General features: G+C 45.1%; 1 protein-coding gene across 1 annotated transcript; it reads left to right on the top strand.

Annotated features, from left to right (window-relative positions):
* Window positions 1–109: 109 nt before the first annotated feature.
* Window positions 110–12,949, top strand: LOC115309146 (zinc finger protein 525). Its single transcript, XM_040217730.3, has 4 exons — window positions 110–200; window positions 1,971–2,013; window positions 4,467–4,569; window positions 11,881–12,949. Exons 3-4 carry the CDS (start codon window positions 4,542–4,544, stop codon window positions 12,864–12,866), a joined length of 1,014 nt encoding a protein of 337 aa, XP_040073664.1. The 5' UTR covers window positions 110–200; window positions 1,971–2,013; window positions 4,467–4,541; the 3' UTR covers window positions 12,867–12,949.
* The last annotated feature ends 5,370 nt before the right edge of the window (window positions 12,950–18,319 follow it).

Here is an 18,319-nt window from a genome sequence, read left to right as displayed (position 1 = left end):
TCTTCTGGATTGTTTATACTCGGAGTTTCGTCAAAAAACCACCCGTAGCCCATAGACCCACGGCAAAATTTGCAATTTAATGGCGCCCATAAACACGTACCCCGGGTGAGCACCGTGTTCCGCCACAGCTGAAGGAGGCGCTGGCTGGAGGCAGCGGTCTGCATGTCGCTCGGAGACGTCTCGATTTATTCAACAAACAGGTACTGTCTTCATGACTGAATCGTTACGTGCGTTATGCAATAGCTTTGAAATCGACTTCACAAGGCCCCGCTTGCGGCCGTGACTTCGTGTGACTGACAGCTTCAACGTCGGCTGTTCGCGCTTTAATCGGTGCCCTATTCCCACCCCTGCCCGTTTCGATCTGGATGAGCATCGCACCGCCGTGCGGTCGTGTATTACTACTCCGTGGTGCACGTTAAAGACCTAGCGGTTGTACAGCACCGGCTAAATTGCTTATCTACTACAGCGGGTGACTCGTCGCAACTTACTAATGGCTGACCAACTACACGCTCTATAAATATCCACACAATCCCAATTACTATTCCGGTGCCCCATGCGTGCAAGCACTTCAGCTTGCGCGTGAACATGGCTTTGGCAAGCTTGCAATTCCACGGGGAAGGAGGGGGGGGAGGGAGGGAGGGAGGGAGGGAGGGAGGGAAGGGGGCTTATGGGGCTGAAATTTTTGCTAAAATAGTGTTTCTTGATTTTAGAGAAAACAAAATTTAAAAAAAACTCCCGATTTTTATTGACCGTGCACCAAAATGTCCGAGCACTGAAAAGTCCGTGCACCAAAATGTCCGCGCACCGAAAAGTCCCACACCGGAAAGTCCGTGCACCGAAAAGTCCGTGCAACGAAAAGACCGCACTGAAACGCCCTACACCGAAATGTCCGGATCCCAGTTACCAACCCCCCACCCCCTGAGATTGAGACTATATAATGAGGTAGACTAAATAAACGAGTTAGCTGAGTTTGAGACGTCGTCCTGTCTATTTTCTGTCTCTTGATGTTTCTTATCTACCCTAGTCTCAGGTTAATTCCACATTGTTAATAGTCACCAGCTCATCTGCACCTTTACAATATTTTTGCTTTCTTTATGTGCATATTGTTTTCCCCATGTTTGTGTTCATATGCTAACTACGTCAGGCACTGGAGACAGAACTGTTTTTGAGTCTAGTGCACACATTTTTGCATTTATACGATGACAAGCTTAAGGGTAATTATATGGTTTCATGCAAAAGCAAAGAACATTACAGTTGGCTAGTGTAGAACGAAGCTGAGGAGGGGCCATAGCGGTGGCTTTCCTGCACAGCACTGTCCTTTTGTATGCCATGTGACCGGACTCGGCGAATAGCGGCACGGCGGTCCGTGGCCACCGTGCCGCTATTCACATCTCTGGCTCCTCTGCAGGGAGCCCATCAAAAATCTTTACTGTGAGCCATGTATAATGCCACGATAACTAGCTGCAACGATCAGGCTCCGTGCAGTCTGAATTTCAGTTTGGTAAATGGTGAGCACTCTAAGTTTTGGACCTTACGTTTGGTACTTACGAGTGCACTGCAACACCTGCCTTCTCCCCTGCTCATGTGAGACTAGGTGCAGTGATGCGGGTGCAGCATCCTCCCAAGTTAATGTCACTCCCTTTTAAACTATTGGCGATGAGATGTCTTGGTGGCACCACCTGGTGGGCGCCTTCTTGTCACGGAACTGGTAGAATGCGAGTAGACGACACGCTATGGCACGGAGTGGCTATGTTAGTTTGCATCTGCGCCGATTGAGAACGGTTCATTTATTTAAGAAATGTTTATGACATTGTTGTGATTTATCCTTTTAGATTAACAGCACCTCGACATTGCTTTTCGTATTAAAAAAAAATTTTAAAATGTTCGAAAACAAGCCTGGAGCTTCACACGACAGCTTGCGTGCCGTGCGTCAGAGCTATTCACAGCCTCTCTGATTTTTGCTTTTTCAGATGTGTGGAGGCTCCTGTGGGAAAAGGTTTTGCATTCACCACGGTACTGACGCTTCTATCCTAGCGTGCCTCGACATTTGCTGACGAGCTAATGCTCGTCAGCAACTGGCACTCAGCTCCTCTCGCATCGAACATGTGGCAAAGAAGTTTGTCACATCGCAATACAGTAAAACCTCGTTATAACGAAGTTGAAGGAGCGATCATAATTATTTCGTTATAACCATTAGTTTGTTATAGCCAATGTCCATTTCTTCCCTATTAGCAAGCAAGGGGAATTATGATTGCTTTGTTATATCCATTAGTTTGTTATATCCCATTTTGTTATAACGAGGTTTTACTGTATGTGCTCTAAAGAAAAGCAGAAATTTTCATAACTTCTTAAATTATTGGTCATGGCCACACAAATTCAGGCAATTGATTAATTAGCTGTATCCAATTTTAACTAAGAACTGTTTACAAATTTAAAATCACTCACTGAGAAGCGCATCGCACATTATGCGCAATTCTTTATGTTCCCAAAACTACACATACAAACGGTAGTAATTCATAGCAGGCGTATACCTAATTTTTTGGGACGCTAAAGTGTCACCGACTTCCTACATTTAGCAGACCACAATCGCGAAGGGGCCTTGCCCATTTTGCTTCGACCGGGTGAATAAGCAGGAATTTAGCTGAAACGACAGCGGGAGCCAGCCACTGCTTCTTGCCAGTTATTTTGAGGAAATGTTTGTATACTGGTTTAAAAAATTCAGAGGAATGAACTTGGAACTAATGAGAAACCAGCACTCTCAGAACACATTGGAACCAACAGGATACATATAATCGCTTTCACTGAAGTGTTTACTACACATGCGAGCAGTTCTCGAATTTCGCTTTCCTATTTTCAGTTTCATGAGACATACCTTTTTAATTTTTATTTTGTCTTGAATCATAATAAAAAATGCACCTTATTCGCCGTGGTAGATGTAGTTGGGTAAAGCACTGGATAATTTATTTTCATTATCCAGCTTTTGTACTGAGATAGAAAACAGCACACCACCATCCCAGAGCTTCGACACTTGCGTTCCAAAAGTGTTTGTTAGAATGACTATGCATGCCACTTTTTCAAGCTTTGGTGAGGTGTTTTACTATGAATATCACTTCACCAAATAAACACAACGCTTGAAGCAGGCCTTGCCGCATGCTGCCCATACGGCGCATGAAGCAAGACGACCCAAACTCAAACTCTTTATTTCTCTCCGTTTGGAGAGGGGAGACAGAGAAAAAAGCAACTCCGTTGTTGCTTGACGAGCCTCTGCCTCTGCCTCCCCATGACGAGCCGAGGGATCAAAGATCTGCGTGGTCTGTCCTACCCGCAATGTCGATAGCTAGAGACGTGCCCCCAGTACTTCACGCACGCCGCCGACTGTCTGTGCAAACCCTTTTCCGAAAAAAATACTCTTTTCGGGAACAAACTGCCCGCCATGAGGGTCGTCGGAGATTGCAGACAACACCCCACTACTTAGGGAAAATAAACATGGTTCTCACGAGAAACTTGCTGAGCATCATTAAAAACTCCAAGATCAGTCAATTGTAGGAAGACAAAGCATGTGCGAAGCGTGGGGATGCGCTGAAGTTTACACTCTTGAAGCAGGAGAAAGGCTAGCAATGTGACAACGCGGATGTCAGCAAAATTATTTGTGTTTTTGCATCGCCAGCCTTCCACCTGCTTCACGAGTGCAAACTTATGAACACTGACGCTTCCCACGTCTTCTTAAGATCGACTGAATTAGATATTTTCGATGATGCTTAGCAAGCTTCCATATGAAACCATGTTTATTTTCACTGATTAACAAGTTAATTAGCACATTTTTGATAATCATTTTGCTAAATGACTTTTTTTTTTCATGATGTTTGCTGTGGCTGGCAGTTTGTTGCCGAAAAGAGTTTCTTTTTTTCTTAATCCACCTATTCGAAGGAACTTTTTTAAGTGTTTGCAGAAACGCCCGGAATATGAAAGCTTGTAATGTTAAGCATTAAGCAAGACTCGAAATGTTTTGTGGAAAGAGGAACATGGTGGCCTTCATGGATCGGTAGATCCGAGGGTCCCGGGGTTTAATCAACTTTATCCGCAAAAAGTGTTGTTCACAAAACATGTTTAGCAAAAATATAGGGAAAACTAATTGGTTCCAGTGACATGGTTATCTCAGATTTGATCTCTTACAAGTCCAAACCCCTTTAACTGATCACAATTTTACTGTAGTAGCAGTGTGGCAAACAAAAAGAAAACAGACTATGTTAAAACACACAGGCTACAACCTAACTGTGTGCCTAGCGAGCTAGGCATACAGCATTCCATTTTTTCATGCAGTCATCATTATTAAGTCGCATGGCAAAATTCTGGGTGTCTCTTGTTTGTTACCATCAGAGCTGTCCGACTAGCTTAATGAGATTGGAGGATGTGTTCACTTCGTTCTTATCTTAATTACGGTCATTGTTTTTTGCATTTGGTCCTAGTCATCTCAAGTAGTCCCGTGCGTCCTTCGTGATCTTACGAGCCTACTACGAACCTGATTACAAAGAGCTATTCGAATGGAACTGATCCAGTCCTCGAGTCATGGTAAGATTTTTTTAAAAATCTCTTTCATGAAGAGAGGGCAGTGGCAGTGTATAGACTACAGGCAGTCCTAGTCTAGGGCAGCGCTTTTTGTACAGCTGTTCGCAGACTCTTAGGGGTCCGTGCTTATTCTGAGATCCTCCACCTGGGACGTGTCCTCCGTGGATCCCAGAGCTCAAGATGAAAATGTGCAGAGTGATATGAACTATGCTTCGAAAGGAGAGAAGCAAGCACTAGGATTGAAGTTCAGGGGAGGTTCATGGCAGTGGGGAAAGACTGTGAGACAAGGGAAATTTTGGGTTTCTATTCACGGGAGGGTGAAGATCAGAGGAGACAAGCTTTCTCTGGGGAACTAGGCGAACAGCGAGAAACAACGAACAATGAGGAAGTCAGCCATTGCTTCCCATTTTGTTTTTCTCAACAAAACATGCCACAAAATTTAATTGAAAATATGGAATTTTCACAAACATTAGAAAAAACATTCACTTGAACTTTAGACCTTGTTTCTCATTCAAACTACCATGGAATACCGTGCATCCGCCCATTTCACATTAAAGGGCAACTCCGGTCCATACTTTCGATTTTGGGATTATGGCTGTTTTAGTGCAGTCAGCGCCCCTGAATTGCAAGGTTATTTTTTTTCTCGTTATTGTGCGTAGCTTTTAAAGATATCGACGTCTCAAAGTTTTGTTTGGGGCGCTGCCGACAAAACCGAAACTAGCCGCTCGAGGTTCCGACAACACTGGAAATCAGCCGCTATGTGGACGTGACGTCAAGATCGTTCTCGTTCAACGAGTATGCAGGCCAAGCGGCACCTACCTCTGTTGCGCTAGCCAGGGGTTTCCCCAGGAATTGAAATCAGGGGGGGTGTCTAAATTTTTTTGGGGGGGTTAAAGGGTGGGGGGGGGGGGGGGTTATTGCAATTGCAAATATAGGAGTCGTTGTGAATTAAGGGGGTGCCTTCGGAAAAACGAGGGGGGGGTCTAGGGAAATCCCTGGCGCTAGCCGTCTAAAGATAGAAGGTAAGCTGATTTTGTTTTAATTCTGTATACGTAGTAGTTATCCAGCACATGTAGCAAGAGTTAGTGCATATACCCAAAAGCTAGCGACTGGAAAACCCGTCAACTCGTTCCGTGCTGTACACGGCGGTCGCCGCCGCGCGTGCGCTATGCCATGCCGTATTCGTTGCTTGTATACCCAAAAGCTAGCGACTGGAAAACGAGTGAACTCGTTCGGTGCCGTACTCGGCAGCTGTTGGCGTGCGTGCGGTCTCCCGCACTCGTCGCTAGGCCTAAATTGTCATCGGGGCTCCGTGGATGGAGCGGCACTGCTCTACGCCGCGCTGCCAGTGACGTACAGTACTGGGGGCCCTCTCGCTTTCGCGCTGCGGGTCAGTCCCAGACACGAAGCTTTGAGGCTCTCCGGCGCAGGCCGCGACGCCCGAACAGACGTGTGCTAAGCTGTAGACGTCTGTTTTTTCGTTCTCTTTTCCTCAGGCGCGTAAAAGCCAAATTTGTAAGCTACGACACTAATTCACCACATAAATTCGTCCAGGTAGTGAATCTTTGTAAAAATAAAAAAAACTTGCCGCACTAAAAAAAGAAAAGTTCTTTGGGGAGTCATTTTCTTCTCAAAGCTAGCAAAAGTTTTTGTGGGTGATAAAGGAAAACAGAGAAAATTAGCAAGGTGAGAACACTTTCTTTCCCTTCCGCATTCCCACCCCCACCCACAACAATTTTTTTTATTCATTTATTCATATACCCTTAAAGGCCCTCGTGAGAGCATTACATTATTGGAATACATAGGATTTTAAGTTTTCCTTCGTAACTTTTGTCTAAGGCAAGTGTTGTTTTTTTTTTGTTTTTTTTTTTTTTGCATTTTTAAATAATATATTTACCTCCAGCCGAACTTAGGTAAATTAGAGAGTTGTAACTTACAAATCCGAACTTTCGCGATTTCTTTGCCGGCTGTTCGTTAGTAGTCGTTACGGACCTGAATACTATGCACGAGATTGCGTAGTAAACAAGCAGTGACGCAAAGCAGAACATTGTTTTCCTTTTCATTATAAACTTCAGTGATTGGAGCTAGTTAGTGGTTGTACTCTACATGCCCACCATTCCCCATTCAACAGACATTCAATGGAGCGTGAATGCTCAATCTTCAACACTGCACTTGACAATGATTGTTTTATTTATTGATCTGGATACTTTTATCATGTTTACGTTTTCTGTACATGTACGGTGGGCAAAGAGCGTTGGCACGGCATCCTTTTTAAGCCTTGACCCCTTCGCTGACAAGCCACAAGCAACCAACACCTGTAGGTTTCGTTCGTAACTCTCCGGCGAAAAATGATCGGAGCAGAGCTTCGATCTGGGGGTTGGCGTCCAAGGCTTTCTAAAGTCCGCTCGTCGAACAACGTTCACCTACACCTTCTCCAATTACCAATCCGTTGGAAACTTGTGAAAAAGCACCTCCGGGTTGCGCAGCGGGTTGTTTGAGCAGCCCACAGCGCTACAAGTTGTACTCGGCATCTTTCGAGGAACAGCTGGGCAGTCTTGGGCGCACCGAGTTGCTCGCTAAAAGGAGTCTTGGAGTCCTCACAAGCAAATAAACAAAAGGCTATACTGAAACCACACAGGCTACAGGTAAAAGCAACGGCTAAACACGCAATCACAAGCCTAAGTAGCGGTGGTAGCGGCACAAGGAAGCGCGCGCGACGGCTGTGCCGTGCGCCCGTCCGGAACGGAGGAAAAAAAGAGAATGATGTTGACATCACGGCCCAATGTTGCTTTAGCGATCGGCAACCCGCTGCCCGCCCGCTAAGGAGCAGCGGCTCTCGGCAGGTCGCATTTTTATTATCGGCATTAGTTGAGAATGCGGCGTCCCACGGACGTGAAATTTTGGCTGGGGTCGTATTTTGTGTCACTAAAGCGATACCAGTAATTTAATTCATTTTGAGTTTTGGCCGGATTTGTCCTTTAAGCGCCCATTTCCAAATTTGTAAGATCTGAGAAAATATGTGCAGTACATTTATATGCAAAATTGATGACCGGACAAGCACCCATACCCCATTTTCTCATGATTATTTCTAAATTTTGAGTGGGTGCTTGCCCGTTATTTTATGGTATATATTCTCGGCCATCTGGGCCCGTTTGCTCGAAGCGCCAACCGCGGCTAAAGTTAGCCGCAGTACCTAGGAGAGGGATTTTGAAATCACGTGACTGGCTCGGTAGGGATGCGAGGAAACATGGCGGTGCCCCGGTGAGCGAGCACCGCTCTCTTTGGAACTAATGTGTCGTTGTAGCTGCAATATCGGGTGCGTTAGTCAGCAACGAATGGCGCAGGAGGTTTTCGCTTTGCCTTATCTTACTCTAATTTCAAAGCATGGGCTATGACATCGCCGCATTTTTTATATGGTGTTTCGATTCTGGCCATTCCTGAGCCTAAATGAAAGCGATAATTGTCAGCATGGCAACGTCTTTGGAAAGTGGATTGCCGTGACTCAATCGGCCGGGTATTGGTAGCACACAAAAGCAGACAGCGTCCCAACGGACTTTTTCCTAGGTTATCTAAGCATCGCGAGAACGCTGGAAGCGTAATTCTACGGTCCACGCGTGCTGGCCTTCCTCTTATAAAAGATTCGAAGTAAAAAATCATAATAAGGCTTTAAAGAATGTGCGTGCAAGGCAAAAATTTGTTTTATGCTTTTTGCTTTAGAACGGTTACTACTGCAGACGTCAGCACGTGCGACGCGTGCAACTACGGTCGTAGCATGCACCTCGGTGCTTGGATAATTTATGGTGAATTCCGCTCGCAGATCTCGAGCGCTCCAAAAGCGCTCCATTTGGAGCGCGTATATTCCACTCGCAGATCTGGCTCAAGTTGGTCATCTTCCGCTCGTAGATCTCTGGCAGCGCCCGCTCCACGGAGCACCCCAAACTCCGCTGAACTTGCTCTGCGGGGTTTCACAGATCTCTCTGGAAGTCGACAGAGCGGCCCACGTGATTTCCGACTAGATCGGCGGTGCGCATGCGCGGCGAGGTTGGAGAGATTTGCGGGCCGGTCGGGTCGTGGAGTTGGATCTGTTCGGGTGCATCGGTTGTTTACTCTGGATTGTGACTGCTCCAACGCTTCTACTTCGCGTAGATCAGGGATAAAAAGCCGGGAATGTGGAGCGTGGCAAATCGTGAGCGCTGACTCTGTGATCGCGAGAGGAAGAACGAGAAAAGGAACGACAGAAAAGCCGGAGGCAGACGCAAGGTTAGGCCTATTCATTCTGCAGCCTGTGATTGTTTACCCTTTTGCACTGCATTCCGTCGGCGTTTTCCCGTGAAATAAAGCAAGAAGTGGTTAGGCAACGACCGCGCAAGTGATGATTTGTTACCTCTGTGTTTATTAAAGTCGTACTACAAATCTGAACTCCACCGCTGGCAATCGCTGTCCGTGCCTTGCCGCTTCGAGGCGGCCGAAAGGTATGTGACGGTGCCGAACGCGGACGTCTTCGTTATTTGTGACATGGGCGCCGTGGTACGTATAATTTCGCCCGGTCTGTGTCGCGTGTTACTTCTGCAGCTAAGCAGTGACAGTCGTCACTGGTCGTCGGAAAGATTAGCCGTGTTCCGCAAATCGGGACACGGTTGGTGGGACTGGTCAAGTTCGAGCAGCGGCCATTTTGTACGGCGGAGGGAAAAGGGGTGGGAAAAGGTGTGGGGGAGGTCGCTCCAAAAATGCAAGTTTATCTTCCCCTCGTCGATTCGAAGCGGGTCCCACGAAGCGGAATTTTGCCTCCCTCGCGGATTTTGGAAAGCGCTCCAGATCTACGAGTGGAATTCACCAGAAAAAAGGTCTGTTGGGACGCTGTCTGCTCTTGTGTGCTATCAACAATCCGCTTTCCAAAGACGTTGCCATGCCGACAATTATCACGTTCATTTAGGCTTAGGAATGCCCAGAATCGAAACACTATCTAAAAAATGCGGCGATGTCATTGCCCATGCTTTGCGGTTTAAGTGAGGTAAGGAAAAGCGAAAGCCTCCTGCACCATTCGTTGCTGACTAACACGCCCGATATTGCAGCTACAACGACATATTAGTTCCAAAGTGAGCGGCGCTTACTCCCTGGGGCACCGCCATGTTTCCCCGCATCCCTACCGAGCCAGTCACATGATCTCAAAATCCCTCTCCTAGGTACTGCGGCTAACTTTAGCCGCGGTTAGCGCTTCGAGCAAACGGGCCCTGATGTGTCCATTCAGCAGTTCTTCAGCATGCCATCCTGTTGAAAACATTCCCCAATGTCGGTAGAGCAACGAACAAACTGCCGGTTTTAAATAATGTGGTCGTGGCATCTGGCACGTTGTAGGGCTCATTGGTGAGAATGATAAAGCGCTCATCATTTGCAAACAAAAGTTTTTGTATTTCTTCGTTGGCTAAAGACCTCCATTTTGAGCCCATCCCACCTTTCCTCGTGCTTAAAACAAAAAATATTTTTGGGTGGAAGGGGGAGTGGAGTTTTTTCTGAGAAATATTCAATAAACAATCAAAACCCCTGAAGGGGGCAGAGCAATGGTGGTTGCACTACCATCTGCTGGAATGTGCACAAAACAAGCTTCAGAATCAAACATCATCTAAACTCATCGGTTTGGCTTTCTGGCCCGTAATGGGAGAGCATGAGTGAAACTCTTGATTACTAGCGTGAACTGTGCATGAAATTATAGATTAAGAAACTAAAGCTTTTTTAACAGTTCCAAGTTATGTTGGCTGCTGTCCGAGGCAAACACAGGGGTACTAAGGGCCATGACTTGTAGGTCGAGATATGAAGAGATATTATGGGCACAGGTGAAGGAAACAGTAGAACAAGTAACTATGGTACATACCTAAACTTGCCTTGGGATGGGAGCATTTGATGGAAGAATAGCGAACCTCCAAAAGGTGAAGCAAACTAGAGTAGGCTGGAAGAATGGTGGTAAAAGCTCAACGGGACCATTGAAGAACACAGAGAAAACAAGGAGGAGGTTTAGTTATATTCTGGGCAGGGTTGCTCAAGAGTTTGCTCGAATCAAAGTGCCATACCCTAATTCATCCATCCATCCAGAATTTAAAAAAAAATTGTCGAGCCAAGAGTATTTACGTCTAAATTTTGCACTACTCTTCCTTGCTGGTTTCCAGGAAGCCAGCAAGCAGCAAGAAAGGGGAAGCCAGCAGCTGGCCTCCCATTTCCAGCTGTTTTCTTCCGAGACTAGCAACAACACTACATAGCACTCGCCAAATAATGATGTCAACCACTGCCCTAGGGCCAACAGTAAATTGCCGTCACGGGATGATGGCCATTGCGTTAAGAAAGGCAGTGCTTGCTGCCTTTAGGTGGAATGGGCTGAAACGGTTGCAAATTTATTGACGTTCGTAAGGATCAAAGTGAAGCAGATGTAATGTGTTACCCATGAGTGGCACTTCAGTGCATACCATGTGAACCCAACATTGGCATAGAAGGATTCGGACCATCAAACAAGTTTATTTTTACCCCCTAGCACCAAATATCTGACCTAACTAGGATTCTGCTTCTTTCAAATTTGTTTAGACAAGATAAAACAGTTGTTTCAGAAAGTGAAGAACATATTGTTTATTAATTTCTCAACACCTGACATGGTGATGTCCCTGGGTCACGTGATATCAATTCTCTACCGAATGTAGCGAGAAAAGTGACATCATGGTGCCAGGTCATGGTGTCGCATGACACTGTGTTATCTGAGGTCACCTGACATCACATGATATCATTATGCCCCATATATTCCCATGCTAAATTCAGTGGAGAAACTGATGTCTGTTTCATGTCATGGTGTCATGTCACCAATCACCTGCAGAATTTAGCATGTTGCCATGGTGTAACATGGTCAAGTGGCATTCATTCTGCTAACTTTGGATAATACCATGTCATCGACATGGTCATGACAGATTTTCTGGCTTAGTTTAGTGGGGAAATCATGGTTTTATGTGACACTATTTCACGTGACTGATGTCATGAGCCACTGCCGTCATGTGACATTGAGATGTCATGCAGTCAGAGCAACATGAGCAAGTCCATATAGAGTTCTCATATAATGCCTTTAAAAAGCAGCATTTATGAAAAACGTAAGTGATTAAAGTGGCTTATTTGGTTCAAACTAAACAGTTAATAGAGTCAACTCTTTCAGTGCTTCCTTGAACTGAAGTAAAAAGGCACAAAAAAGTTAAACCACTCAGCTAAAGCAGGACCGCAATAATGATTGTTTATTTTGGAAATGTGACACTCTTCGTTGTGCTTTTCTTAAATGAGGTCTTTTAGGAGAGGGAGCTGCACTTTTGGGAGAGATCAGCTGTCCACTGAAAGCCACCAAGGACATCTGGTTTGGATGCTGTTCCTGCACCTATGTCACTAGAGAGCAGCGTGGGATTGTGAGCCACCTGGTTGCCCATGGTGATAAACAATCCAAGTGCCAGCATCCTTCCATGTCATCTACCTCTGGATCCCAAGTGCCCGGCAGTGCACAAAAGTACAGGAGTGATAAGTTGTTCAAGTGCAAGCTGTGCCCCCAAGCCTTTGCTTACAATAACCGTCTGCTCCGTCACAATCGAACACACACTGGTGAAAAGCCATTTGAGTGCAAGCTTTGCCCCCGAGCTTTTGCACAGAATTCAGCTTTGAGAAGCCATATTCAAACACATACTGGTGAAAAGCCATTTAAGTGCAAGCTATGCCCCCAAGCCTTTTATCGCAATTCCTATCTCATCTGCCATAATCGAACTCACACTGGGGAAAAACCATTTAAGTGCACGCTGTGCCATCAAGCCTTTTCTCAAAATGCTGATCTCACCATGCACTATCGAACACACACAGGTGAAAAACCATACAAGTGTAAGTTGTGTCCCCAAGCCTTTGCTAAGAATTCCAATCTGATCTGCCATAATCGAACACACACTGGCGAAAAACCATATAGGTGCAGGCTGTGCCGCCAAGCCTTTTCTCAAAATTTTGATCTGATCATTCATAATCGAACACACACAGGTGAAAAACCGTACAAATGTAAACTTTGTCCCCGAGAATTTGCCCAGAATTACAATCTGATCCGCCATAATCGTACACACAGTGGTGAAAAGCCATTTAAGTGCAAGCTGTGCCCCCAAGCCTTTTCTCAGAAATCGAATCTGATCTGCCATAATCGAACACATAGTGGTGAGAAGCCATTTAAGTGCAAGCTGTGCCCTCAAGCCTTTGCTAGGAAGTCCTATCTATCCAACCATAATCGAATGCACGCAGGTGAAAAGTCATAAAAATGTAAGCTTTGACGAAAATAATCCCTGGAGAAGGGGAACAAGGGGGACAAAGGACAAACATAAATCTCCAAACACAGCTAGGTGACTGGTGAGCGACCGAAAAAATCCGCTTGGTCCGGGTATCGAACCCGGGACCTCTCCATTACATTTTCGGTCGCTCACCAGTCACCTAGCTGTGTTTGGAGATTTATGCTCGGAGTTTCCATCTAACCTGCCAGATTCTAAAGCAGTGTTAAAAAATTTTAAGAGTAAGCTGTGTGCCAAGCCTTCACTCAGAATTGCAATTTGATTAACCACACCTGAACACACAGGTAAAGAGTCATTTATGTGCAAGCTGTGCCCCCAAGCCTTTTGTCCGAATAGTATCTGATCATTCACAATCGTACACACAGGTGAAAAGCCACACAAGTGTAAGCTGTGTACCCAAGCGTTTGCTCAAAATTTTGATCTGATATGCCATAATTAAATATACAGTGGTAAAAACTTTATAGTGCAAGCTGTGTTTCCCATGCCTTTGCTGAGGATTGCACTCTGATCAACCGCCCCCAAATGCACACAGGTGAAAAGATATAGAGTTACAACTATGTCCCCCAACCTTGCTAAGAATTCGTCTGACGTCCGATAATTCAACACACTAATGATAAACCTTGTTAGTGCAAGCTGTGCCCGAAGCCTTCACTCACTATAGCAGTCTGTTCTACCACAGTCAAACACACACAGGTGACAAGCACTCTGAGTGAGAGCTTTACCGATGAGTCTGTTGAGAATTCTCACCGGAGAAGCCAGAATCACACTGGCGAAAAACCATTTAAGTGCAAGCTGTGGTGCCAAGCCTTTTGTTAGAATTGTAATTAGATCATAGATGATCAAACACAGTTTAAAAGCCATACGTGTCTAAGCATGTCCCCAAGCCTTTCCTCAGAATTCTGGTCATAGCCACCTTACACAAACACAGTTGTGAAGAACCTGATGCAGTGGAATCTTTTTAAACGAAGCTTGAAGGGACCAGGGAAATCTTGTTCATTTATCAGAAGTTTCGTTTACTGAAATATGTGCTGTATGATGCACTAGGAATGTTAAATGCTGTTTTGGGTCAGCTTTATACGCCACTTGGCGAATGTGCAAAATGCTGTTCAAGAAAAATCAAGAAATAAGAAAACAAAAATTTCTGCTTTTGTATATGCACAGCTTTAGTTAAAAACAACCACTCACTGGGTTGGCAAAAAAAGTTGGTCTTTGTTTTAGCTCTTGCAACCGCTTCTTTTGAATGTTATCTTCCATGGCCAAAAGATTATGCAGAAAGAGTTCTGGAAATTGCTCTTGCAGAAAAAATATCTTCAGTGTTTGCAGTGCTGAGTCTGCCTGTTGAAGGGTCACAAATTGTTCTGCTGCCTCCTTCTCTGGTCTCTCTGCTTCTTTTTGCTCTCCTCATTGCAAATTTTGGCCACAATACTTCTCAGTGTTTTCAGAACAACTCGCAACGTTGAAGTCAAACGAGATTCCTCTCGTTGAAAACTCTTCTCATAGATCCTGCTCCTCGATGGGATCTTCATGTTCTACCTGAGGCCAATCCTCCGTGTCTCAGTTACGCATGGCTTTGGCAAATCCTTCATGTCTGAAGCAGTTGGCAATTGTGCTGGCCTTGACCTACCTCCAAGCTTGGCCAAGAAAGTATGCAGCGTGAAGTATGTCCACCTTGTAGTATTTCTCTTGATCCATACAAAGAAGCATCCTCTGCAGGAGGTTCTTGCGGAAGTGCAACTCAAGAGCTTGAATTACTCCCTGATCCATGGGCTGCAGCAGTACTGTGGTGTTGGCAGGCAGGAATTCCAACTGTATGGATTTCAGACAATGCACAACTCCATGTCCAGGGCAGTTGTCAATGAGGAAAATAACCTTTTTGTCTCTGAAAACTGTGGCATCCTCACTATGAATCCACTTGCTGAAGATTATTTGCATCATTCATGCTTTAGAGTTTGATTCAAATAAAATGGGGAAGGTTGCAACGTTCTTGGAACAAGGACGCTTTCACTTGCCAATCGCTTAATGCTTGAGCTTGTCACTCCCGATCATGTTAGCACTAACGAAAACACTCAAGTCTTTCCTTGCTAAGTTTTCTGCCGGTGCACTGTTCACCTTTGAGGGAGAGAGTCTTTGTTGGTAAAAGTTTGAAAAAGGGTGTGGTTTTATCTACACTCTAGATATCATCTGGTTGAAGCTGCCTTAGAATCTCCAGAAGGTGCCGTGCCTGCCAGTGTTTGCACGCAGTGGTGTCAGCAGTTTCTCGTGACATGGTTTGAAAAATGAAACCGTCCCGGTCCTTAAATCTGCTTAACCAGCCTTCGCTGCAGGAAAAGTCCTTGCTCTTGAGTTGCAAGACGAATTCTTCAACTTTTGCAGGAATGATTGGTCCATTGAGGGGTAGGTTTTGGCTGTGGGCCCTTTTTATTCACTGCACCAAGCACTTTTTATTTTATTTATTTATTTAAAGAATACTGCGGCTCACATCTGTGAGCCATAGCAGGGGTGGTTACATAATGGCATGATGTAATATACTTATGAGCACTTAAGCTCATAAGTATATTACAAGCTCTTCGTGATCAGGCTGTTGCAGTCTCTTCCTTTGTGGTCCAAACCGCAAACTGGCAAAAGCACACCACAGCTTTTTTTTTTTCGTGAAGAATCCTTGTCGGGCTACTTTTCAGAATGCCATACTTAGCTGCGGGCGCCGTTTTTGTGCAGCAACCACTATCAAAATATTAATGATTTCAAGTTTCTTTTGCAATGTGAGGGAACAGTGCGCCTGCTTTTATCTGATCTTGCCAGGGGGCAGAAGGGTTAAGTTTACCAGGGAGCCGCAGGCCGCACTTGGGCCCCTGAAGAGCCGCATGAGGCTTGCCAGCTGTGGTTCGGCCACCCCTCCTCTACACCTATATTTGGCGTCAACTATTGCGTGCAACCTTGTCAAAGCTAGCATAGCTTCCACAGTGCTTTAGTCGGACACTGCTGCGAAAGCATGTGGTCGAGGCCTATTCGCATTCACTCAGGCAACTAGCTGACAGAGTTGGAGCACCAAGGAAGCTATGCTGGCCTTGCCAACGTAGCACAAAATAGTTGACACCAAGTATAGACGGGTGTGCGTGATCGGGAAGCTCAGCTTCCTTTCAAATTCAAAGGGGGATTGTAGCTTTTCCTCCAAGTCGTCGTCATTAGTCGAGGTCACTACCTTCTTGCCAAGGTCCTGAAGGTCCGTGAAGATTTAGCACAGAGAAGCTGCCCAGGCAGAGATAAAAGAATCGGCCTCCACAGCACATCGTTGTAAATCTCGTCCACCTTCAATTACTGTCAGTAGCACACGGCCTCACAGTTCTTTTCAAGTCCCATATTAGTTTGATTGATGGAACCAAGCTCGACAGTGCTTGGGAGGTTTGTGTCGGCAAAGATTTGCAGCTATACATGGTTTGTATTGATGTCACATCAGCCGCCATTGCTCCGTACCGTGCTCCTGTGCCCGTACCCGCTGCAGCATATATTTCACACCATCAAATTTATTCTTCTCAGCAAGCCTTGCCAAGGAGACAAATTTGATGGTGTCAAATGTATGCTGCAGGAGGTACAGATGCAGGAGCATGGTACGGAGAATGGCAGCTGGTACGGTGCTTTACGACGTCATTTGCAAGGCATGTATACAGGCTGGTGGCAGCGAGGTTCAGCGTGGTTATTTCTCGGTTTTGGTCGAACATACAAATGGACAAGGAACCTTCTGTGTGCAATCAGTTACGTGGCAGTCGGTTGAGGGGCAGGTCAGCCGCCAAGCTTTAACACGATCATGTGCATCAAGTTTAATGATACTTTGTTCCCAAAGTTGCACAAGCCCTTAATGGTACCTTGCCTTCGTTAATTTTCAACATGTCCTGCATGTAATATTGCCACTCTATCGTCTGCTTATATGTGTAAATAACTGTCATAGAGTTAGCTTTATTTTTATCCTTTGCAAATGGCCACAAGAGCTTAGAGCCACTGTTGCATAGTCCATGTAGTTGTATTAACGTCTGCATTTTTTCATGATGCTGCCCAAGACTGCTTGTATCCTGCTTTCTGCATTAAGAGTGGTGCACACTCCACTACAAATATGTTTTGAGTGCACAATGTTATTGTGAGAAGTTTGTAATTTGTGTAGCTACGTGAACATTATGTCTACATCTTCATACGACTCTTCCCATTATATACTATGTGACTGAGGTGGAATGCTTGAACGTCGGCTTCTTTACTTGTGCCAAATTGTTTGTGTTTTTCTATGTGCCTTCGTAATAGAGCTTTAGGTCGTCGATTCACGTGTCACCTCGTACGCTGCATTTGTATCCCCTCTTGTTGTAAATAGATCATGCAGAGCAGCAATAAACTGTTTACTATGTGATAAAAGCCTTTTTGTGCTTGTAAATTATGGTTAAGGCACAGTACGAGCGAATGCAAAAACTAAAATTCCAAGGAGGCTGCCATTTTGAAAACAAAAACAATACATAAAGACGAAAAGTAATTAGTAAAAGAAACTGCCCTCGGCAATGTTTTTCAGGTATTGCAAAGAGTTCAAACTGGTTTCAGATAGCATTGACCTCAAGCACTGTTGTCTGAAAAGAAAAAACTTTGGGGACGTTTAAGCGCTGCCTCTAAGAGTGGAATGCAGTAACATATGTGTGTGGTCTAGTGGGTAGTGTCACATGATGTCACGTGTTTTTATCACCATTTTTTTGCCACCAAATCTGGCGGGAAAAGTTTCCACTAAGTTTTGCAGGAGAATTTTTCACCAAATTTGGCAGGAAAATTTTTTCGCCGAATTTAGCGGGTCGATGGGATCATGGACGTAATAGTCATGTGTGACGTAACACGTAGCTGTGCGCATTGCACTATGGAATCTTTTGGTCCCGTTGACGCCGAAACCGGGTTTTTGCGACACAAGCTCCTAAATGCCATTGCGTTAAAACACAAAGTCTGCCACACCTGTCTGTTACGAGTCTTGCGCCTACAGAAAATGTTCCAAACTAATTTGTTTACTCGATACATATATACGCTCAAGTTGGTTGTCTCCTTCTTTTTATTTCGCCACAAGACCAACAGATGCAGTCATGGTAGTGAAACAGCTGCTCTCTTCTCTTCCAGGTGTGTGAACATCGCATCAAACTGTGCAGCATAGCCTCAATGCTTTATCATTATCTGATACCGTGGGTGATTGCAATGTCTACAACAACCAAAAAGCAGGCCGTCACTTGAGCAATCAAAACGTGCGGCAGTCAGCGCACCATCACCGAAACGCGAACCTTGGGATGTTCACTCTCCGTGGCACATAATCAACACGGCACCATACCTAATCAGTCTGCTGATTTGTATTTACACACTAATAAAAAAAAACACAACATGAACCTTTCTTGAAGTGGCAACTGCAAATGCGAGTG

Source organism: Ixodes scapularis, unplaced genomic scaffold (assembly GCF_016920785.2).
Source record: "Ixodes scapularis isolate PalLabHiFi unplaced genomic scaffold, ASM1692078v2 PGA_scaffold6__148_contigs__length_123643588, whole genome shotgun sequence".
Lineage (NCBI taxonomy): Eukaryota > Metazoa > Arthropoda > Arachnida > Ixodida > Ixodidae > Ixodes > Ixodes scapularis.
This window is presented reverse-complemented; position numbering and strand designations above follow the sequence as displayed.